The 24,289-nt window shown below is 34.9% G+C and overlaps 3 protein-coding genes, 1 non-coding gene and 1 pseudogene across 5 annotated transcripts in view; 3 read left to right on the forward strand and 2 right to left on the reverse strand.

The window, feature by feature from the left end:
* Positions 1 to 653: 653 nt before the first annotated feature.
* LOC125858368 (uncharacterized) lies at positions 654 to 7,655 on the forward strand. 2 transcript variants are annotated; one of them, XM_049538127.1, is made up of 12 exons: positions 654 to 857; positions 1,002 to 1,086; positions 1,174 to 1,276; positions 1,380 to 1,529; positions 2,014 to 2,145; positions 2,638 to 2,764; positions 2,846 to 2,884; positions 2,978 to 3,052; positions 3,947 to 4,006; positions 4,466 to 4,530; positions 6,402 to 6,492; positions 7,400 to 7,655. In XM_049538127.1, exons 1-12 carry the CDS (start codon positions 669 to 671, stop codon positions 7,439 to 7,441), a joined length of 1,158 nt encoding a protein of 385 aa, XP_049394084.1. In that variant the 5' UTR covers positions 654 to 668; the 3' UTR covers positions 7,442 to 7,655. The 2 variants fall into 2 exon arrangements, with proteins under 2 accessions (XP_049394084.1, XP_049394085.1); XM_049538128.1 differs by lacking the exon at positions 3,947 to 4,006 and having other exon boundaries at positions 661 to 857.
* On the forward strand, positions 4,769 to 4,887 carry LOC125861038 (5S ribosomal RNA). Its single transcript, XR_007445909.1, has one exon. It is a non-coding gene; the product is annotated as a 5S ribosomal RNA (ribosomal RNA).
* A 141-nt stretch (positions 7,656 to 7,796) lies between the features above and the next one.
* On the reverse strand, positions 7,797 to 10,471 carry LOC125858369 (methylecgonone reductase-like; annotated as a pseudogene).
* Positions 10,472 to 17,878: 7,407 nt separating this feature from the next.
* The window catches only part of LOC125860619 (zinc finger protein SHOOT GRAVITROPISM 5-like), a 32,658-nt gene continuing 26,247 nt past the window's right edge, over positions 17,879 to 24,289 (forward strand). The window contains exon 1 of the mRNA XM_049540616.1: positions 17,879 to 17,888. The gene's annotated coding sequence lies outside the window, so the exon portion shown is untranslated. The remainder of the gene's footprint in view (positions 17,889 to 24,289) is intronic.
* Positions 19,644 to 23,089, reverse strand: LOC125860620 (protein REDOX 2-like). Its single transcript, XM_049540617.1, has 5 exons — positions 22,986 to 23,089; positions 22,585 to 22,904; positions 21,799 to 22,042; positions 20,612 to 20,791; positions 19,644 to 19,993 (listed from the first exon to the last, which is right to left on the reverse strand). Exons 2-5 carry the CDS (start codon positions 22,902 to 22,904, stop codon positions 19,766 to 19,768), a joined length of 972 nt encoding a protein of 323 aa, XP_049396574.1. The 5' UTR covers positions 22,986 to 23,089; the 3' UTR covers positions 19,644 to 19,765.

Raw genomic sequence — 24,289 nt, forward strand, 5'->3', positions numbered from 1 at the left:
GGTCAAATGGAACATTTAAGATTAAAGTAGAAGGCTTGTTTCCAAATAATGTTCTCCGTGAAGAAGTGGTCTTAAAATACTTTTTTTTCAATGAAATTATTTTTCTTCCAGTCAATATATGTTCAAAAATATCACATTATCCAAACAAGTTTTTTCTTTTTGTGCAAACAATCTTTTCCGGCAAATCAATCATCCGCGCCGCAGAGTTCTGGCCAAGCCTAAGCATCGCAAGTGCGAAGAAATGGCTGTAATTGCGACTGGACTTCTAAATGCCATTTGGCAAATACTTGTTCGTTTTATGTTCACTTGACTCTTCTATTAAAAATAATTATTTAATTTACTTGTCCAATTTATAAAGTTAAAGAGAATTTTATCCTGTTCTTCTCTTTTTACCCTTAGTATTGAATAACTGTCAAAAGTAGAGAAAACATCATTAATAAAATCAGTTTAGTAAAATAACCTCTAATTAGAGTTTTCTCGCTTGTGCATCATCTTCTTAACATGATCAAGTAATATGAAATAGACTACAACTTATTTTGGTTCTTATTTTCCAAAATAAATAGTAAATGTTGTATTTGTACACTTTATAAAATACAACATTCACTATTTATTTTGGAAAATTATGAGGGGTATTTCTGTCAATTTAAAGAAATCCCCATTTTGGCCATATGCTTGCGTGGTCACTGACTCACAGAACTGAGCAGACTGTGTCCGCAACAATGGGTACCGCCGGAGCTTTCTACTCCGTTCCACTGAACTACCAATTCCACCGGCGGCCACTTCATTTTGGCTATCTATGTCAACCTCCCTTTCTCCTCCCTGTCACTTGGCCACTCACCACTTTCTCTCGTCAAAAAGTAAGTTCTACTTCCTTATTCTCGAGGTGTATCCAGTATGAGTAATTGAGAATGTCGATTCGTACCTGCAGTTTCCGCTGAATTCCGCTTCACATGTATTTATGTAATTACTCTATACGAACTCTGTTACTTTTATGTTTTTAGATTATCAAATTATATTGCCGTCGAAGCTCCGGCTCAAGGCTCCTCTTAAATCCTGCCCGTGCCTTACTTTCAAGTCAATCTCGAGGTGTACTTTTAAAGCATTTTATGGCTTTCTCTTCATTACTGGTAGTTTTACTTTGAATTTTGTTATGAATTGTGAAATACACTACAGAGGAGAGCGGCAGCAGCGAAGTTGATCCGGATCTTCGTTCTGTGCTCGAACTCGCCACTGATTCTGAACTGTATGAACTTCAAAGAATTTTATTTGGTCCAAGGTAATAAACACTTGCAATATGTTCCTTTTTACTGTTCTAATGAAAAATAAGGTGCTTTGACCATTCTTAGCACATTTGCCTTCTTGTATCTTTTATGTTTCAGTTACTTTAGCCCATTGTTGAAGTCAGTAACAAAGAGAACTGAATTTGATTATGTTATGGTCGGAGAAGACCCAGATGAGAGGGATGAATTTTTGTCAATGCTTGAATCAAGATTTTTATACCTTGCAGCTGATGCACGATCCACATTGAGGTTTCTCTATTTCTTTTATTTAGAATAGTTGTATTTTAATCAGAACTTTAAAATGTTCTTCAGTCCAATTACTCCAATGGATGTTATCTTCATTGTTTGAATCTGACCTTTGTGATAGCATTTGAGTTGTTTATGTAAATTGCATGGATACTCTCTGGAAATTATGAATAATCATAACTCAAGCTATTGATAGCTAATTATTAAAGGATTCGGTGGTTGATTATGTGGAGTTCAAATGGGAGTGATTTTTATTGGTTGCTTGTGGAAGGGTAGACTTTGATAATGAAACCGAATTTACTGGTGATCATCATCCGATCCATCTCTAGTTTGGTGATGAAATAAGTGGTGATTATCACCCGATTGATCTCTAGTTCTATACAAACAATGGTTTGCCATTTCCTAACCTTCAACATGTTTCTTTTATTTTAGTTCTTATTTTTGTTTCATTATGTCAGTGATTGATGTCGTTTGGTATTCAATCTAGGGGTAGGAGACCATCGTATAGGGAGGTATTGCTTGGTGTCAGGGAAAAATTAACTATAAGGTGCTCAGCCAAATTGTCTGCAGAAGACCTGGAAGCTGAGATTTTTCTTCATCTGCTGCAAGAGTACTCAAGGTAAATCACTTTCCTTTTGTTTGATAGAAAAATACTACCCCACAATAAAGTTTAAATTTGATTAGTAGAATGAATTTAATTTTGTGTAAGTTGTGAAAGTAGTATTGAATGATGTTACTAGTGGATTTCATCTTAAAAAGATGTTACTAGTGGAATGTTGTGAACGCTACCTTACCTTATGAAAGAACTGATGGAATGCTGTGAACATTTTAGGTTGCCAGAAAATAGAAAGTGTCCTATAAATTGGGACGTATATATAGTTTTTATTGATTTTCTCCCTCTCGATTTCCTTTGCCTTTCTGATCAGTTCTATTGGGTTTGGCATGCTTCAAGGTTGTCAGATTGATTTGACCAGTTATCCCTTCATTCTCGAGTCTCTATGTAGGAGATTTCTTCTAGTTTCTTCTGCTGTGATTTATCTTCTTTCTTCTCTTAGTGTGGAAATCTTGACTCTTATTTGGAACTTATATGGCAAATATATATCTTCAACAGCTCAAAAGAAAGTTTGGATGCTTCTGATGGGCATGGTAGTCTAGAATTTGGGCTTAGTAAGTGGAAGGTACAAGCTGCTGCCGCAATAAAAGCTGGGGCAGAAGGGGTTCGTTCAGTAATATTAAAGGTTTCTACTTATATTTTGGAAACTTGTATCTCTCTTGAGCCTTTTGGTTATGCATTAGCTAACACGATCTTTGTGTTTTAGGGTGGAGGGGTGCTAACATTGGGGAAGATATACAATGGGGTATAATTGATACCTTGTGATTTCTGCAATTTGCTTTCCTTATCCTGTGCTTTCATCCTGTTTAACCACGGATAATGTTTACTGCTTCTCTAGTTAGCCAGGAGATTTTCAGGGAAGATGCTATTGGAGGCTGCCAACTATCAGATTAGTAGGGAAGTTCTTAAAAAGGTGCTTAAAAGTCCTGAGTTTGTTGGGGACAGTAGCTGACACTAGACACTTTAAATGGGTCTCTTTACTGTTCCTGAACCAATTAATGTGCGCTGTTCCTGAATCAGTTAATGTACTTTGACATTTGAACCTATATTTCTTTTCACGTGTGATTATGGTCGTAAAATTGGCTAACCATTTATATAATTATATATAATTAAAAGATGATTGTTTAACCATTTATTATAGAGGAAGTTGTTTGGTCTGGATTCTGGCATCTCTTTAATCCATTTTTCTTGTTCAAGGATTTTGTTTGAGTATGAATGCATCCAAAAGTTGAGTAGTCTTGGCATTTTGACGGTACATTAAGACCATCTTGAATACATCTGCTACAGTTAAGGTTCATTGGATGCCAAGAAATTTGCTAGAAATGTGGATTTGAGAAATCGTAGCAAGTAAAAGTAAATAGTTGGAATAACATTTGTTGCATGCATTTGTTTGAGAAGAAAAGAAAAGCTTAAAATCAAGAGTAAATCAGTTTCCTAAATTAGTCCTGCAAATCTTGCTAGACTTAATTTGGCAGAAAATCCATGACAATGAATTTCCTTGACCATATTTTCCAAAAGGTTCCCTGTTATGAAATGCACGAAAAATGTTTTAGGTTCCAGAAAGTTGACTTTCCAGAAAATTCCTTTTCATATGTAGCAACCAGACAGGTTTTAACAAAAATCTCCTGGACGAAAGTAAAAATAAGAGAGAGACTGTTCTTTCACTAACAGGTGTCTTTGGCAAACCAAATACAAATAATAATAAAGTCTTCCCTGCATTGCAGTGGTTACTGGAGGTGTTATGATAATTAACTTGTGATTCTCTTGCATGACTTTCATGACTTCACATAGCTCTTGTTGGTTTTAGGGTGGAGAAGTGGCGGCTCTTAACCTGGAGTCCAGATTGGCCATGCTGGCTGCTAAAAAGGTTTTTGAATCTTATGAATATGCACTGTTTTGAGGGTAGCCGATTCTGCTTAACTACTGAAGATTACTGTCTGTACTTGTTTTACTGCTCCTAAAGTCCAACAGATACCGCTATAGAAAGAGTGGTCATAAGTTGATCTTTTTCCGTAAATGATGCAGCCTCATACTCCTTAATTTCCTAAGATTCTCCACACTTTCTATGTGCATTTTTGTTGAAGATAGTTAATCATTTTCAAGCCTATATATGCTGAATTATAGGTTAAATGACATCCTCATCCCAGATCAACACAAGATAAATGAAAAATAAAAATGTGACTTGGAAAGACCCTTCAATAATAATAATTCTTGAAACCTGTTATGATGGTCTTACTAATTCTCTTTCAGGCTCTGCTTCAAAAACTATGATTTCTTTAGAGTTCTAAGTACATGCTAACATTTCATTGTTATTGGTTTTTGACAGGGCTTAGCAGGTGCTGCCTCCCGTTATTTTGGCTTAAGGAGCATGATGTCATTTCTTGGCCCAATGTAATCTCCTTTGTGCTGGCACACTGCCATGTCTTTCACAATTTTAGTTTCTCAGGAAAAAACTATTTGCTCACTTGTTTATATCTGCTAGAGTGATTACTTAGTTCTTCTACTTGCCTTCCTCGTAACTAAAGGTTCTGTAGCATTAATGTCGATTGTTGAAATTGTTCTGTCATCAGAGTACTCATCTCTTTTCTATAAAGAGAGTACTGGAAACAACAATCCTCTTCCTTCAGTTGGATGCGATCATATCAGCACTAACGCACCGGATTCCATCAGAACTCCGAAGTTAAGCGTGCTTGGGCGAGAGTAGTACTAGGATGGGTGACCCCCTGGGAAGTCCTCGTGTTGCATCCCTCTTTTAAAGAAAAAACAAAAAAACAATCCTCTTCCTTCAGTTGTAGATCCACATCTGACATCTTGCTCCCATTCATGTCAATCCTCTATGTTCGATTTGTTTAGCTGGACCCGGTGACTCTTTTAGATTTAAGAACCCTCATCTCATAAAAAGAGAATCATGCTATTAGAAAAAAGGTTCAACAACTTATCTACATATAAGTTTGAAAACCTCTAACGTCAGAAAACCTTAGGGGTGTCAAATAAAAGGGTTGAATCAAAGTTTGGATGCTTTAAAATGGTTGAGTCAATGAATTGATCATGATTCAACCCGTCCAAAGTTTGGTAGGGTTAAGATGGGGCAAAGCAGTGAGTCATAATCAAATTGCCTCTCTCATGATAATTTTCCGTTTGTTTGTCAATTTTGTTATACAACAAAGAATTAAAGTGACAACTTTTCTTTTCTTTATATTGAGAGAGCGTCTGATGAGCACAAACTAATCTCAACTATTTTGATAATCTTGTTATGAGTAAATTTCGGCTTCCTTGAGAGTCAAAATTGACTACATACTTTTTTAGATGTGTTAATTTAGTTTGTGTCCAAATTCACCTATCAATTATGTCCAACCCGAGAGACCCAAACTTGTACAGGTTGGGCCGGTTCACTTATTTGAGCTAAGTTTGACACCGACAGAGAACCCCTAGTTTGTCTTAATAAACAAAAAATACATATTGGGCTTCAAATGAAGTGGAATGAATACTGAGAATTCATATTGCTTGCTGAACTAGTCTGGAATTGAGTTGTAGTTTTTTTCTTGAGTTGTTGTAACTTATTCCATGTTATGTAAGCACCTGGACTAACAAGGGATCATTTGGTATTGAAATTAAGGATAAATGGATCTGTATATTCTTTTGCAGTATTGCAAAATTTAAATTGAAGCTTTGTATCTTCAATTACCTAACAGATTTGTGGGGCCAAGTACATGGGAGAAGTCATAGGTTATGTTGGATTTTCTGGTTGTCAAGATTTCCTACTCTGTCTTGCGCGGTCATATTGGATTTTGTAGTCGTTTCGATTGAACTGACTGATGCAAGTGACAAATGTTTCAACTCAAGACTTTTCAGCAGTAGTGTATACTCATAAAATTCAATAATGTATGACTGAATGATGAATTATGAGCCTTATGACCCTAGTCCCTACTGTGTTGTAGCTGTAGCTTATAACAGAGCTCTGCATATTTTTTCTATTATTTGGTTTACATAGTTGGTAAAGAATTTGAATGTTTTCGTGGAGCTTTTTCCATACTCATCTCACTTGGAAAAGATGTTTCATTTTTGAACTGGCTCTGTAGGTGCTGTTAGGAAACTCCTTTTAAATATGGTTCACTCTTTTATTTAATTTCTTCTTGTGACGTTGTTGCCAATTGCTTTCTCTATTAATGAAGAGGGTGGAGAAATGTATTCAGTTCTCAGGTGGTCTGGTTTTGTATATCTCCTGTTATTCTTCTTACACAGTCTGTGACCACTTTATGCAGTCTGTGGGGAACACTTCTAGCAGATGTTGTCATTCAAATGCTTGGAACTGATTATGCTAGAATCGTGCGAGCTATTTATGCATTTGCACAGGTAATATGCTTTCATGCTTGAATCTTCAAATATAGGAGTGGAGCCAACTCTTTTAAAATGGGGGAAGAGGTCGTAAGATTAATCTTTCGCTGATTATTCCGGTTAGAGATTTCTTGTTTGTTTAAATATAAACATGAGATTTATAGGCCCTAATTTACCTTTGATTAGTATTGGAATGAGATGGGGTGAATAGAGCAGAATTGATAGAGAGGATTTATATAGCCAACTCCAACTAGTTTGTGAATGAGGTGTAATTGATTGATTGATGGAAGGATTTCCAAAATAAGTTCAGTACAAGTTAGTAATATTAAATTAGCAAGTTTGCACAACTTAATGCTAAAATAAGTTGAATGAGGAATTAAACAGCTTCGTCTTTGCTCCTCTTGGTTAGTGTAAACTTTAAGGTTCTTTTTTTTTTAAAAAGAAAATATTAAGTCTTGCTACGGTAGCACAGCTTAGATCGTTCATCTTTTCAAGTGTGCGAGTCACATGAATAGTAATTAATCTTTTGGAGTTAATTGTATCATCTTCTATATATATATATATCATTGTTTCATAGCCTTTTTAGCTTTGGACATTTCAAGGAAGACGAAAGAATTATAACCATAGGATTCATGGACTCCCAGCATTAAGTTTCCACGGCCATGTTCAAATCCCCATGATCTTTGATTTGTTTGTTTCTTTTCTTTTTAAGTGCTTATTTTGGTTTCCCTCTTATGTTGTCTTCTTTGAAATCTGAAAAGTTATTTGTGGTGGTTGCTAGTACAGTAGTGGATGTAGGCCTCTGAGCCTGTAATGCATAAGAATGAAATTTGATTGTAACCTTGAATGATCCTGTAAATATTTTTCCTGCTCAACTATGTGTTGATAGGTTTTTAAAAGCAACCTTGTGTATCATTTGCTTCAGATCCGAATTACCCGCACATACAAAACATCTGATGTTCAATAAAAAAGCTTATGTAGAGATTGGACTCTAAAGTTGCATCGTGGACATCGCACACTGGGATATTATTAGGCTGTTGGCTTTGTATCTGGTTCTACACTTGTTCATAGTAGATATTGGAAAGAATGTTGAAGGGCTTGTGCTTCATTGTACATATGTTAGGCTGGAAGATAAGCTTCTTTACTAATTTAAGATAGACATGAGCCTCTGGGAACGTGTATTGATGTTGCTGAATTTTGTTAACTTGATTGTTCTGTTCTCTGTAGTTTGTGAAATAAGAATAGTCCAGGTACCCGCAAGCCGGTCTGTTAGAGGCCTCATGAGTGGAAGGGCGAATGGATATAAGGTAAATTAGAAATAAGAATTAAAATACTTATTGTATTTAAGGTAACAATACAATATCTCAATAGTTTGAGAGTTTAATTTGACGCAGCTAATTAAGGTGCATGGCAATTATTCAAATGAGAAAAAGTATAGTAGGAGAATTATGTAAATTACTCTATGCCACTGGACTTGGTGGAGTTTCAGATTTCTCCATCCCAAATATCACTCACAGATTTGTAGGGGCCGTTTGGATGAGTAAAATCCTCTCCGTTATATCCCTTTTTCTGAGGGATATCTTGAATTTTGAAATTATCTTCAGTGCTAAGTTCCCAGTCAAATATTTCAAGGTTTTGTTTCATCCTCTCTTTGTTAAAGCTCTTCACTATCACACTTGCCCCTTGCTCATATATCCATCTCAAAGCCACCTACAAATATTTGAAAGTTTGTTACTTATCAATTTTTTTATGTTCGATTGATCAACATTTTTTGGAAAACTAGTTCCTTGAAAATGACATCCAATTGAAAATAAGAAAAACAAGTTTTGCAAATGACATTCCACATTTATTGTGTTTGCTCTCTACCTTCACCCCCACCTCATGTGAGTTTGTGACCCTCATCTCCACTACGCACCTCCCGTAATATTTATTTGGATTATATATATATATATATATATATATACTTTTAGGATAATATTTTCCTTTTGTACCGAAGACCCTAAAATTTTCATCCCTGCAAATAAGTTAAAATCCATATCTATTAATCACTATAGGATTTGGAAAAAGACCTGAGCGATGCTCTTTCGTTTAGCAGTTGCGATGTCATTGATGATTGGGTTATTCCAAGAGGCACCTTTGGCTCCCAATGGAGAGTAGGCGCTTACATGAACGCCTTTCTCTTTACAATACTCTAGCAATTTTTGCTGCTGCCATGCTACATTTATTTCTACCTGAAATGAAAAAAGGAGAAAACATATTGTGACTTCCATATTACGAGTTCATACAAATCTACCATAAGATTGAATTAGAATTTGAAATTTATGAGGGGTAAATTTCCGAGACCTTCCTCTAGGTTTAGCTTCATAACAATCACCCCCTTAGCTTGTGGTTTACAATATTGCATGTAAGTACATCCCTTATTTTGATTACTTAGCAGTAATTCTTTTAAACTATAATGATTATTGACTAATTAAACTAATGTTTTGCGTACTTTTGTTTATAACAGTTAAAAATGAGATTGAAACATCAAATGCCAATAGACATATATAACAATTATACCTCAATATAGTATTAATGAATAAACGCTGCCATTATAGAAAGGTTTAACTATAAGTAGTATATGTAAAACATGACAAGATTGAAAATCTATCCACAATACTAACTTGATTAACTGCCGGAGGAATGGTATCAATTTGGAGGAGTTGTGAGAGTTTGGTACAACTGAAATTGCTGACTCCAATAGACTTTGCTAGGCCCAACATGCAGCACTCTTCCATTGCTTTCCATACTCCTTTCATATCAAAAGGAACAATAGCTTCCTTTTTGAATTTGAGGATATCAACCGGTCCGGGTTTCATACTTATAGGCCAATGTATTAGATACAAGTCCACATAATCTAGCCCCAATTTCCTACATAAACTCATTTAGGATTAAACCATAAACCATATAGTATAAGAGTTACGTCCGATAAGGCCAGGAGTAAATAAAGAGCGGACTGAAACAACCTAGCTAAAATCTTCCCAAGATTAAATCAAACATCTATTACCAGATGTCTTGGAGAGATCGAGACTCTACGTAGAGATTTGAGACATAAAAAAAATGCATGTGACTGCACCTCCTCAAATTTTCAACGAGTCTAAGCAACGGATTCTCCTCTGTTTTGTTGTTTAAGAGATGAAGAACCATAATTTTGAATTTTAGGAGTGAACCTAGAGCCTAGAAGTTGATGTACGGGTTCCATCAAACTCTATAGAATTAATTTGTTTAATGTACTTGAGAAAATCAATATGTATGTATATTTAAAAGTCAAAATTCAGAATCCGACTAGTATTAACACCTTAAGAATTCATGAAGTCCAAACCTGGCTTAACCTCTCATTATTTATGAATTCTAGATCATGACTTACTGAGTTCTACATATTCAATAGATTTATTCGCACATATACAAAATTTTGATCACTTGTGTCAAACCAACGACTAGAACTGATCTAGCTCCAATTATTAATGTTAATGTTGAGCTACTTGGAGCTAGGACATTGTAATAATTTAAAAGGGAAAACAAAAATTGATAATCGATTTATTAACAAAAAATAAATAGATAAAGGTGTAGTATTATTAATACCCAAGTGTGTTTTTGAGGGCAGGTAGGACAAGTTGAGGGTGTGCCTCGGTGCACCATAACTTAGAAGTAATGAACACTTGTTGCCGACTCTTTATAATGCCCCTCTCTATTGCTTCCGCCACTGCTCTGCCCACGGCCTCCTCCGAGCCATAAAGCGCGGCGGTGTCAAAATGGCGGTATCCTGTCTCAATGGCGTCAACCAAAATAAGATGTTAAATCATCTATCGGCATGGGATACGCTGCAGTTCCCATGCCTAACAAAGGCATTTTGTAGCCTGAGTTTAGTACAACTTCTGGTACGTGCATAACTTTCCCCATCTACAAAATCGCCGATTTTTAAATAAAATCTAAAGATTGAGTGATGCTAAAAATTTCAACAAATCACACTTAAAATATAAATGAGAGATAATTTGTATAGAAAAACAGACAAGTTTCAAACGAAGTTGTAAAGATGTTATTAGTGATCGATGATCGTTGTTAAGTTTATATAAAATCTTTGAAATGAGAACAAACATATATTTATGGCACTATTTAATGACACGATTCTTTTCTCTTTTTTGTCAAGTTAATGAATATAACAAACAAATTACAATTGAACAAACTAGAAGAAGAAAAAACTACTACGTTACGTACCCCTCTGGTCTATTTTAGTTGTTTGTTTAATGAAAATCAAAATATAATTATTTATTTATTTTCATTTCTATTCTTAATCAATACAAACAGAGAGATTAATAGTGAAGAAAACGTATTATTAAATTGAGATCAAAGGATAAATAAAGATAATTTAATTAAACTATATGTTATGTTAATTAACGTGCAAAGAAAAACATGACAAGTAAAATAGATCGAGGGAATGCAATTATATATATATTATATATACAATAAGCTGCAAATGAAGAAACGTGAGCAATGATACTTTAATTAGTATTTCTATTTGATTTTCTCTTTCGACCTTTCTTGATTGATTTGGAGAACACGTGAGAGTTTCGAGTCCGGAGTCAAAAGGATAATTTTTTTTCTCAAAAAAACATAAATGGTATACCAATTTTTTTTTTACCAAAATGATAAAATCGCTCCCTAGGGAGCGATATCTTTTAACGCATGTTGGGCATGCCGTTAAAGCCTTCATTCAAAAGCAGCAGCAGCAATTTTGTCCAAAAAAAATTTAATTTTTTTCCTAAAATCGCTGCCTCAGCAGCGTTTTACTAATTTTTTTTTCTTTTTTAAACGGCTGCCTTATCCATTTTTTTTCTTTAAACATTAAGGAAAATTGCTGCCATTGCAGCGAATTCAAGTTGGAGATTTTTTATTTTCATTTTTTTTTCAAAAACGTAGTTGGAAAATTTCTGCCATTGCAGCGAATTCAAGTTGGAGATTTTTTTTTTTGTTTGCAAAAATGCTGCTTCAGATTTATTTTTTTTAGGATAACGCTGCTGAGGCAGCGATTTTATAAAAAAAAAAAAAAAAAATTGGATAAAATCGCTGCTGGAGCAGCGATTTTAAATAAAGTTTTTAGCAGCGTATACGGCGTTAAAATATATCGCTCCCTCAGTAGCGATTTTACCGTTTTGGTTAAAAAAAAATTGATATACCATTTATGTTTTTTAGAGGAAAAAAGTTACCCTTTTAGCTTCGGACTCGAATAAACATAGGTATATATAATTTGGTCACGTCTTTTTTGATGAATATTCTTGACTTTTCTTTGAATATTTGTCTTTGCTATTATGCCATAAAGTTAATGATAGAATATCAAGTGTTAAAATTAATAAAGAGTTTCTCTGTTCTTATTTTTTTAGAACTTGAACCTGATACTTCTCATTAATTAATAATAAGAAGGAAAAAAAGATGAATTGGTAGCTCAAAATATTTTATATATCCATCTTTTTAAAATATACATAAGAAAAAAATGAAATAAAGGGTAAAAAGACAAAGGAAGGGCGGAGTCCCCTATACTAAATTGAGTGTTACATGATGACCTTTTTAATAATTACGATACAAATAATATATCTAACAATATAGTAATACAATAAATTAAAAAGTAATATAGTACAATACATTGAGTTGAAGTTTTATTAGGTATTTGACGATATTTTTTTTGAAAAATAATATGAAATATGATTTATATTCATAAGCTTTAAGACCTATTAAAAATACTCATAATAAGTTTGACACATAATTATTATTTTTAATTATAATGAACTAGATAATACATTATTCTAAAATCAGATATGTATTTTAATAAAAACTATCAATAACACAATTACTAACTATCTATTACAATTCGTCACATTATAATTAAATACAAACAGTCTTCAATATAATTCTCTCACATTCTACGAATAATCTCTTCATGACTAGTATGCATTTCTAGATAAACTAACAGAAAAGGATAGATAGGAAATAGTTGAGGTCATAAATAGATGAACTTTTTTTTAAAAAAATATAAAATTAATTTGAGTAAGTTTTTTTTTTTTTCTAACAACAATGTAGATTCTATTTCAAAGCAAAAGGTTACAGAGGAGGACCAAACCTTACTTCATACAAGAGTAGCTAGAATGGTAAGCCATTCTTACAATTTTAGCTTCCAAAAATAAAGCAAAAGAGGAAGATTGTTCCTAGTACAGTTAGTTTTCCAAAAAATAATCTAGTATAGAATACCTAGTACCATTCAAGAAGAGCTTAACCAGGGTCGAAGATAAAAGTGTTTTTCCTTAATCTGATTCTAAAGTTTGGACGAGCTTCTTCATCATTTTTCATAGTGGCTACAATCTTCCTTGAAGAAGTCATTTTTCCTATCAAACTCCGCATAGTTGGCCAAGAGATTAGCAGTGTTATTCCCTTCCCTGAATATATGAATGAACTGAAAATTTCCCTTTGAAGTCATATTATGGATGTCATTAATTTCCTCCTTAATGCTCCATGTTGTAGTTGTAGCTTTGTTGATCATGTTAATCATAGTCAAGGAATCAGATTCTATAGTAAGAACATTGAAACCGTGATCAATACACCATTTCAATCCAATCTTGATAGCCCGTGCCTCGGCCAAGTTGTTAGAAGAGTGACCAAAATATGCTGTGAAAGCCATGATCATATGACCCATATGATTCCTCAAAATACCTCCACCACCGGAACTTCCTGGATTGCCCTTAGAGCAACCGTCAACATTAAGCTTGTATTCTCCGTAATTAGGCTTGCTCCACAGGACGGGGGTGATATCTATCTTCGGCTTGATATTCTCCATCATCCGACAAATGCTTCAAAATTTTGTGGGAAACTTTAAGGAAGGGAACTGGGAAGTGAGGATCAAATGGATGTGGTATGTGGCTTGATGAATAATGTTGCCAGAGTAAATTTTAGTGCCTTCATATTTATAAGTGCATCTATGTTTCCATAATTCCCAGCAAATCACAGAAGGAAGGCATTGAGTGGTCATTTCAAGCACTTTGTTGGTGGATTTAATACGCCACCATCTCATAAGCTTAGTACGAATGCTATCAGAATTAGGNGTGGCTTGATGAATAATGTTGCCAGAGTAAATTTTAGTGCCTTCATATTTATAAGTGCATCTATGTTTCCATAATTCCCAGCAAATCACAGAAGGAAGGCATTGAGTGGTCATTTCAAGCACTTTGTTGGTGGATTTAATACGCCACCATCTCATAAGCTTAGTACGAATGCTATCAGAATTAGGTCAGAGCAGTCCCAAAGTATGTTCAAAAAATTTCCAAACTTTCTCCGCTATTTGACCAAAGCTAAACAGGTGGTTAATGTTCTCATTCATTCCATTGTGACAACAAAAGCATTTGGAAGGTCCCTGCACACCAAAACGAGATAATGAATCATCCATAGCCAACTTATTGTTTAGGAGTCTAAACATATGAAAGGAAATTTTGAAAGGCAATTTTGTATGCCAAATATTTTTAGAAGTCGGGGAGGAGCCATTAAATTGTCTAAGAGCATTCCAAGAAGATTTTGAGGAGAAAGAGCCTGTGTGTTCAGGTGTCCAGACAACATGGTCTTGATTACCTGCAAAAATCTTGATAGTTAAAATGTGAACAACTAAATCAGAAGGTAAAATTTCATGAAGCTTACTAGTGTTCCGGTGATTAGAATTAATAAAGTCAGAGAATTTAGTATTCTTCGAATGAGTACTTTGGTCCACCAACATAGCAAGAGCCCCTCTGTTAGTCCAATTATCCCACCAAAAAGGAAGATTTCCATTGCCCACTTTCCAAAGAATATTATGTTCACAATCATTCCTGGCATCCATGAGCCTCCTCCAAATGTGAGATTGAGAATAATTCTTTTTCCTGAAAACAACATGAATTCTTTTGCAATATTTGGCTTCCAAGAACTTAGTGAGAAGAGAATTTTGAGTTCTAAAGTTCCACCAAGCTTTAGCCGCAAAAGTATTACAAATGTCATGGAGAGATCTGAACCCCACTCCCCCTTTTATTTTGGGTAGCAAAGTTTTTTCCAAGAGATCCAATGGTATTTTCTCTTGCCTTCCGAGGACCCCCAAAAGAAATTAGCAAGAGATTTTTCAATAAGATCAAGAATAGTCTTCGGAGGATGAGCCACAAAGATGATATGTAAGGGCATCGAATGCAACACTGATCTAATAAGAACAACTTTGCCACCCATAGAGAGCAAATTACCCAACCATCCTTCAGTTCTGTTGACAATTTTGGAGACCATACGACTAAAGTAGGTAATTTTCTTTCTTCCCGAATAAATATGGCATGGAAAAGGGAGTGAGAAAATCCAATAAGAATTTTAATATCCTCAATAAGCTGGGCAGGAGTATTAGCAAAAATTAAAAAATTGGATTTTTTCTTATTAACCATTTGACTAGAAACTTGCTCATAGGTATCCAACTTGTTAATCATCATAGCAATAGAAAGAAGATCACCAGAAGAGAAAAGAATTGTATCATCCGCAAAAGTAAGGTGAGTAATAAGGGGGATACCTTTATCAATAGAGTATGGAATAAAGTTGTCTAGAGGTAGTTGATCCATTAAATTACTAAGCAATTCTGCACCCATAATAAATAGGGAAGGGGAAAAAGGATCACCCTGCTTAAGACCTCTAGAAGATTTAGAGAAACCATACCTGACTTCATTGATAATGATAGAATACCAATTGTTAGAGATCAATCTAACAATCATATCAATCCAGGGCTCTGAGAAACCCAAGTGTCTCATAACCAAGCACAAGAAATCCCAAGCAACCTTGTCAAATGCTTTAGCCATATCTAATTTGAAGACAACATTGCCATTTACATTTTTTCTGTTCAAATTATGAACAAGTTCTTGAGTAAGCATGACATGTCGGAAATGGATCTACCTTTCAGGAAATCGCTTTGATTAGGAGAGATGATCTTATTCATAATTTTAGAAAGCCTATTGTTAAGCAATTTGGAGATGATCTTAGAGATGAAGTTGCTCAAACTAATAGGTATAAAATCAGTTAATTCTTGGGGGTTGTCCACTTTAGGAATAAGAACTAGATTGGTATGCGTGAACGCTCTGGAAAGTTCATTACCAGCAAAGAAATCCAGAATAACCATCAACAGATCAGAAAAGATAATGTTCCAGCAAAATTGAAAGAACTTACCTGATATGCCATCCGGACCAGGAGAGCTAACACTGCTCATGGAGAAAACAACTTCTTTGAGCTCTTCCATGTCTCTTGGGAGAACTGTTGCTCAAAGAACAAAATGGCTTCAGCGGCAATATCGTCAGTGTTATCAAGCCATGTGCCATCCTGCTTTTTAATTCTAGAAAGATGTAATTTTTTCCTTTTAGAGTTAATAACATAATGAAAAAACTTAGTGTTATTATCCCCATCGTTAAACCATTTGAGACCGGCCTTTTGTCTCCAAAAAGATTCATCCTTCTTAATGTGCCTAATGAGCAAAACATTAGTGCAATTATACTCCATTCTGTTAGCCTCAGAGTTATTGGTCAAACAATTTTGCTCCAGCATTTCAAGCTTAGATTGAAGCTCTTTGGTCTTTTCAAAGATGTTACCAATTGTGTTTCTAGACCAATGTGATAGACTTTTACAAACATTCTTAAGCTTGAGATGAAATTTCCACATAGGGCTCCCTTCAACATGAATGATCCAAGCATCTTCAACTACTTGCATAAAACCTTCATGTTCTGTCCAAAAATAAAGGAACCGAAAGTATTTCTTTGGTTCCCTTAGAGAGTTGGAAATAAAGATTAACATAGGAGCATGATCAGACCCGGTTCTAACCAAATGCTTAACAGATGATTCTGAGAACGTTTGGATCCACTCAGAATTGGCAAGAGCTCTATCCAATCTAGCCCAGATCCTTCTTTTAGGAGCCCGACCATTACACCAAATGTGGGGAGAGCCAGTGAAACCCATGTCAAGAAGACCACTATCCAAGATACAATTGATAAAAGGCATACTCTTAGAGATATTATGAGCATTACCGCCCTTCTTTTCTTCTGGAGTAATTATGGAATTAAAATCCCCTATCACCATCCAAGGAGAAGAGTTCACAGTAGCAAAGTTCTTAATATCACCCCAAAGATCTTGCCTCTGATGCATCTTACATTTGGCATAAACAATAGAGATGTATAAGGATGCACCATTGTTATTAAAGGAACACGTGACAATTTGGTCATTGTCAGCAATAACATTGCACTCCAGAGTAGTGTCTCCAAAGATCCAAATTTTATTATTGAGATTGGCATGAGCAAAGTCAAAACCCAATCTTCTTTTATATCTATGCAGTTTAGATCTATTAAAGAAAGGTTCTGTGACTGCAATGAAGCTGAGATTATGAGTTCTTTTGAGTTGAATAAGTCTGTCAAAAGCACCTTGAGAATTAATGCCTCTAATATTCCAAATAAGTGACTTAATCATTAAAGAGTTGTGGATAGATCATCATTGTTCTGTGAGTATTTCACAAAAGGAATACCTTTGCCTCTTTGTCCTGTCCTACCTCCTCTGTATGGCAGACCTTCTCTTGTAGATTCTAGTCCTCTGGGAGATAGGTTATGTTTGTCAAAAGCTTGGTCAATTTCATTTGAAGGGATAGGTTGAGAAACAAATATTTTAACATGTTGGATAGTAGTATCAACATTATTGATAGATATATTTTCTAGATTGTCTTCACTAGAGTTAACTTGGTCCTCCATACTTTCATACTCATCTTCAGTATCACTAACAATAAGATTTTCATTATCATTGTTGTCTGGTTCTTGGTCGGATGTCATAAAATCAGAATCCACACCATTATCACTTTCATAGTCAGAAACAACATTTTCTTCATGTATGTTCATCCTTGTGGGATTTCTTGCTTCATATTTGTTGGAACCATGTTCTTGTGGAGGATCCGGGGGTTTGTGTTGTGATATTTTTTGACTGTTATCCTTCAAAATTGTAATCTGTTTAGTAGCTTGAAGGGTGTTGTTCACATGATCAGTTTGGCTAGGCATTTGAATGTGGCTTTATAATGTTTTTGGGATCGGAAGCTTCTGGGGTGTTGCTAGTATCAGGAATTTGGTTTGATGTACCTCGAATTTGATTAGAGATAGGAGCCTGGGAAGTACTAGGTTGAGTTCCGTGTAAAGAGTGCTTTGTATTTTCTTGGTTGCTTTGGTTGGGTAATAATCTGGGAAGTGTTTTGTGTAGGTATCCATTGAACTTTCTTCTTTTTGTCTTTTCCAGTGTCATTGTTCTTGTGAGAAGCAGCCCTTTGAACATTCAAGTCGGAATCATTTTGGTTATGGAAAAACTTGGTATTAAGCTGATGAGTATTGCTGTCATGAAGTGAATCCTGCCGAGCTCCATTGTTGTTGTTTTGAGGATTTTGACCTGTTTGCATTAGCCCTTCATCATTGTTCTTGTAAGCATTCCTTTTAGCATTTTTAGGAACTTCCCACTGTTCATTGTCAACCTTCTTGCTAGGGATCTCTTTAGACTTGAAAGTTTCCTTTCTCTTTTTGTTTCTACAAGAGTTTTGATCATGGCCTTGCATTGCACAATAGAGACAATATGAAGGAGCTCATTCGTATTCAATATCTAACCAATAACCATCTTCGACGTTAGAATCCAATCTATTAAAGCCCACCCATAGTTGATCTTGCTTGGGTTTTAGCAATTCGATTTCGACTTTAAGTTTCGCCACATTACCTCTTGATTTGGAGTAGGTAGCCATATCTGGAGCCATATCAGTCCCTATAGAGCTAACCATTCTGGAAAGAATATCCCATCTAAATAAGTGCCAAGGAAGTTGATGAATTAAAATCCAAACAGGAGCTATAATGGTCTCATTCTCGGGTACAAAATCGGGGGTCCATCTAATGATCTTCATACTATAAGGACCAAGAGTAATGAAAGGCTTAAAATATATATGGTAAAAATCCGCATCATTTGTAAAGTCAATGTAAACGTGGCTAGGATCAAAGTAAGCAATTTTGACGGTACCTTTCAATGGAACATGACTAACAAAGAGTTTTCAAACTTCTTCCATGCTTGGTTTGCCTCTAGTAAATTTTCCAACAATGGTGCGCTTACAGTCAGAGGCGAATCTATAATTTTTTGAACATGGGTGCACCGAGTAAAATGTATTGAAGTGAGAATTGATCCTTAATCCTCAAGGTCAAAAGCTCAACATTTAACCACGTGGACCATTTAGACTTCTCGTAGTACGGGTGCAAGAATATAATATTATACAAAATTTTAAAAAATATACATATAAAATATCTAATTTTACGAAGAGACCACGGGTGCGGGTGCCCTATTTTTTGGCTGTAAATTCGCCACTGCTTACAGTCTTCTGCAAGGTTGACAAAGTAATCTTGAGCTGTGAAATAAACTGTGGGCTTACCCATATGAGTTCCATGTTTAATATCAACTGTATGCTTTCCAACAGCACTCTGAGCAAGTGATGCACTAACAGTAGACGCAAAAGAAGGCTTTGAAACAGAGAGTAGAGGCCAGGTTTGATTTTTCAGATTATTGACATTGTTATTGGCAGGATTAGAACTTGTGGGGGGCTGACCAATTTGTTGAGCATTAGTGTGTCTTTGCGGGGGATCAAAATTGGAGGAAATTTTAAAGGTATTATTTCTGTGATTGGGGTGAGAAACTCTTTGGTCTTGGTTCATATTAGAAGAGGGATTAGAGCTACCCACTTGATTCTCTTTGTGATTGGTTTTGTAGTTGGGATTAGGTTGCTGAGATACAGAGACAGGTTGATTTTTGGCCGGAATTGTGGTGTCCATGGGCGGTGTTGGGGCGATAGAAGAGGAAGTGGCCGTTGGAACAGAGGAGGAAAGGTTACTTGCCAATTTCTCATTGGTTAAAGGGGGTGTGGGATCTGGTGGTGCAGGGGGTGGGGGCATCGGGGCCACAACTTGCCCTTGGCTTTCCATTGCTTGCATATAGATAGAGGGCAGAGAGTAATTTGTAGAGAGAGAAAATTTGACCTGTTCGTTAAATTATTTGAGTAAGTTTTAATTATTATTTAAAAAAAGAAAAACAATAACTATATTTTATTTCGACCCAAAAAGAAAATGTTCTTGCAGATGAAAAAAATCAATAACTATATTTTATTTCTACGACAAAATGATGATATTTGCCAATTTTCTTATTTTCCAAAATCTATGACCAAACGGTTTCCGAAGAATTAGATCTCTCCGTCCCAAAGTTCATCGATAGATTTGTAGGGTCCGTTTGGATGAATAAATGGCTCTCCGTTGCATCCCCTTCTTTGAGGTATGGCTCGAATCCTGAAATTATCTTCACTACTAAGTTCCCAATTGAATATTTCAACAAGGTTTTGTTTCATCCTCTCTTTATTAAAGCTCTTCACTATCACACTTTCCCCTTGCTCATATACCCATCTCAATGCAACCTACACATGTTTCAAAATTCAGTCCATCGACATATTCAAAAGCATATAGATTTGATGCAATCTTGATACTAATGAGTAGGTCGGTTGTCAAAATGAGCTCAAATATAGGTAATTCATTTAATCCATCAAGAATTTTATGGATTGGATTCAAGATAGTTTGAATTGGGTTCAATTTCAACTCGTTCAAGTCTTAAGTATCAATTTTAAAAGAAACTTCATTTGAGCCTAATTTAATCTCCAACTTCTACCCGTTATAAGACTCTTTATTTGCATTAGTATAATGTATGTTCTCATATTGAAAGTATGAATTATTGTCTATTTCATATCATGTAGATTTATCTATACATTTGTAACTTATTTTTGTTAATTTCTTGAGTTGAAATCCAGATTGTGATAAAAGTCAAATAATAACATGTTAAAATTATTGAGATTAAGCGGGTCAAATTAGAGGGGTCATGATCCAACCCAATTTTTAGCCCATTTGAGCCAAAAGTAAATATGGGCGATTCATGATCCAATCAAATTTCTATTTCAACTCATTTTAATATCTTCAGTTTCAACCTAACCCGCCCATTTGACACCCTACTAATAAATAAATAATGACGATAGGAAAAAGACCTGAGGGATGGTTTTTCGTCTAGTGGTTGCGATGTGGCTGAGGATTGGGCAACGCATGACGGCATGGGAACCCCAAGGCCCACCGTTGGCTCCCAATGGAGAGTACCCACTTACATGAACACCCTTTTCTCTACAAAACTCGAGCAGTTTTTGTTGCTGCCATGCCACATTCATTTCTACCTGAAAATGGAAGAAAAAAGTAACTATCATGTCTTATTTACACACTCAGTCATGAAATTTTTACATTATCGGTGCATTTAATGTTAACTTTTTGTAACAATGCAATTTGAAATAAAGAATTATAATTTGTGATATGATAGTGTAAAAAATTGCAGTTAATTAAACTTTTTCAATTCCATACATTATCTTTTTTGTTTCTGACAAGGAAAATCTGCAACCGCTATTCTTTGAGTGCGCACAGGGTAAAATTTGCACCTTGACTTTTGGCTTTTTGGTTTTTCTGCTGCAGATGTTTAGCTATATTCATCTCATTTTCTTAGTCTCCATCAGGAAAGAAAGCTCTAGAGTTCAAGGCTTCCTTGAATGGTACTATTGACTTGTCCATCTACTGGGTGAGACTACTCCTACATATTCGGTGCTACGCCCCTATTATCCCGTCTTCGAGACTGAACTAAGGCACATCTCTTCGCTGCTTAGGATTTGGTTCGGCTTCTGCCGGTCAAAATAAAATACCAAGCCGGGGCATTCTTTTTTGCGGTTTTCGATATTGCAATGGCAAGCAAAGAGAGGGTTTCCCTCTTTCGGGTATAGGCTTTCTCGAGTGATTGGACAAAATTTAGACTGCCAGAGTTAGATATCCTTGGTATTGTCCCTGCTGAGAAAGATCCGGATTTCCCAAAGAGTGCTTTTCCAGTGTGGTGTAACCAACAACTCAAGGCTATCAAGGGAAGGAGCTGCAGGACCGAAGTTCTATCTCGGATCTACAGAGTGACCCTTCTATGCAATAGCTCACAAACCACACAAGAGAGGTAACCTGCACTAGACAGGTCCGGTGCAACGAGCTCGACCCGGAAGGCAAAACTCCTTTGCTTTCTACTGGCAAGGAATTTCGAACTTGAGACCTCCAACATGAAAGTCCCAAGCTCAAATCACTGAACCACCAAAGGATTCTACACATTATCTTGCATGACAACATAGAATATAATACCATAAATTAACTTAATTACCTGATTTACTGCCGGAGGAATGGTAGCAATTTGGAGGAGGTGTGAGACTTTGGTGCAACTGAAATTGCTGACTCCAATAGACTTTGCTAGGCCCAACTTGCAGCACTCTTCCATGGCTTGCCATACCCCTTTCATATCAAAAGGGACAATATCTTCCTTTTTGAAATTTTGGATATCAATCTCAGGTTTCATGCTTATCGGCCAATGTATTAGATACAAGTCCACGAAATCTAGTCCCAACATTCTACATTATATATTCTAAGGTTAAAATCATAAACTAATATATTAAGAGTAATTTGGGAAGTTCAAAGGTAAATAAAGGGAGGGCTAAGAACGAAGTTGGATTCAGGATTTTTAATTTACAGAATTTGGACCACACTTTTTTTTCCTTATATAGTTGGATATTGATTTTATTGTTTATACTTATTAAACTAAATTTTTAGCACAAATATAAAGTTTAAAACAAAATTATTGAATTTTGCCTAATTCGTAAATACTATTATGACTCCACCCCTGACTAACATAACCTAGTTAAAATTTGAAAACTAACCTGCAAAATACTAGACATCTCATAGTGTGACTCTTACACTGTGATATTACACACTAAATAAAAAAAAAAAACTTCAATGACTCTAAACAATATATATTTGATCTTTATGAAATTTGAATCTTAGAAAAGATAAGTTACTGAATTTTTAATAAATAATTTATATATCTAAATTGACAAATGATATTAATTTTTTTTATTTAAAAAAAAAGGCAAATTGTAATATAATTAGTGAGTACCCAAGTGTGTTTTTGAGGGCAGGAAGGACAAGTTGAGGGTGCGCCTGAGTGCAGCATAATTTAGAGGTAATGAACATTTGTTGACGACTCTTTATAATGTCCCGCTCTATTGCTTCAGCCACTGCTCTCCCAACTCCCTCCTCCGATCCATACGACGCCGCCGTGTCGAAATGTCGGTAACCCATCTTAATAGCGTCAACCAAAATGGACGTTAATTCATCTATCGGCGGCATAGGAAAGTTGAAAGTTCCCATGCCTAATAAAGGCATTTTGTAGCCTGAATTCAGCATCACTTCCGGTACATGTACTACTTTCTCCATCTACAAAAAATAAAATCTATAATGTAGCAACATGCTAAAAAAATAAATAAATCTAATTATAGAAAGATATAAATATCTTACTAATATGATTGTTGATAAGTTTCCAAAATGTATTACTCCTTCTGACGGAGAGCGTTTCAAGCAGATTAGTAAGTCGAGAGATTAAAGAAAAAGTGACAAAGTTGAAAACGCTGTAACACGAGAATATATTATACGTAATTTTTGGATTAATTATTTTTTAAGTAAAATTAAGCTTGTTTATGTTACTCGATTTCATTAAGTTGACTGATGAATCTTCTTCTTTTATATTTCTCGAAGCAAGGAACGAAGGTAACACGCCCCATAAAGCTTCAGATCTAGTCAGTGTAAACACTACTTTATATCTTATTTTTCTGCAATTTCCATGAACCTAGACCATATGTCATTTATTTATAAAAAAAAATACATGACTTTTGAAAATATTTAAATCATGTAGCCCAATATATAAAATTTTATACAATAGTATATATAGGGGGAAATCATTATATATGAAGTCTCAACCTTATATAAAAATGTATAATATGAATTTAATAAAATGTATAATATGAATTAAATTGTGCGTTTGCGCGGAGACGTAGTAACATAAATTTTTTCAAAAATTAACATAGAACGTAATTTTCCTTTATTTTAATGCCACGAGACATTTTTATAAGTCAACATAATGATACAACCGAAAGAAAATTTAAAAAATACATGAACAAACCAACACATTAACTGAAAAAAAAATTAAAACATAAAACTTATAATTATGAAAGGCAGAAATTAACTAAAAGAATATGACATGCGTAATTGCAGAAAGGTGAGCAATATGCTTATCTATAATTCAATCACTAATTAATTAATTATACTTTGCAATATAGAAATTCCTCATAATCGGTTCACTAACCAGGATATAATGGATCTCTACACCTCTGTTCAAAATTGTTGTTTTCGTGTTTATAAACGAGCAGAGGCGAAGTCAGGATTAAGGGTGTGTTTGATATGAAGGAAAATGTTTTCCATGAAAAATGTTTTCCTCGAAAACAAGTACATTTTTGACTTATTTTCTCATGTTTGGTTGGTGAGTAGAAAATATTTTCCGAAAATTTTTTTTTAGCGTTTGATTTATGAATAAAAATTATTTTTGAGAAAATATCTTTTATTCTAGAGAGTAGAAAATAATTTTGAATTGAAATTGAAAATATTTTTTAAAAATAAACTTAATTTTTTTTGGGGGCGGGATAGGGTGGTGCGGGTAAGGATGAGATGGGGTAAAAAAATGCAAATTTGAAATTAAAAAATATTTTTTAAAAATAAACTTAATTTATTTTGGAGGGGGGTGGGGGCTGATGGGGGAGGGGGGGGGG

The sequence above is a fragment of the Solanum stenotomum genome, chromosome 3 (assembly GCF_019186545.1).
Source record: "Solanum stenotomum isolate F172 chromosome 3, ASM1918654v1, whole genome shotgun sequence".
Lineage (NCBI taxonomy): Eukaryota > Viridiplantae > Streptophyta > Magnoliopsida > Solanales > Solanaceae > Solanum > Solanum stenotomum.

Bases quoted from the DNA above. Each gene is read 5' to 3' on its own strand.
- LOC125858368 (XM_049538127.1), top strand. From the start codon at position 669: ATGCTTGCGTGGTCACTGACTCACAGAACTGAGCAGACTGTGTCCGCA. The intron at 1,530-2,013 runs GTTTCTCTATTT...TATTCAATCTAG, and splicing joins GATGCACGATCCACATTGAG to GGGTAGGAGACCATCGTATA. The intron at 3,053-3,946 runs GTGCTTAAAAGT...TGTTGGTTTTAG, and splicing joins GTAGGGAAGTTCTTAAAAAG to GGTGGAGAAGTGGCGGCTCT.
- LOC125860620 (XM_049540617.1), bottom strand. From the start codon at position 22,904: ATGGAGAAAGTAGTACATGTACCGGAAGTGATGCTGAATTCAGGCTAC. The intron at 22,043-22,584 runs GTACTCACTAAT...TATATAATGTAG, and splicing joins GCCCTCAAAAACACACTTGG to AATGTTGGGACTAGATTTCG. The intron at 20,792-21,798 runs GTAATTAAGTTA...TTCCATTTTCAG, and splicing joins TTCCTCCGGCAGTAAATCAG to GTAGAAATGAATGTGGCATG.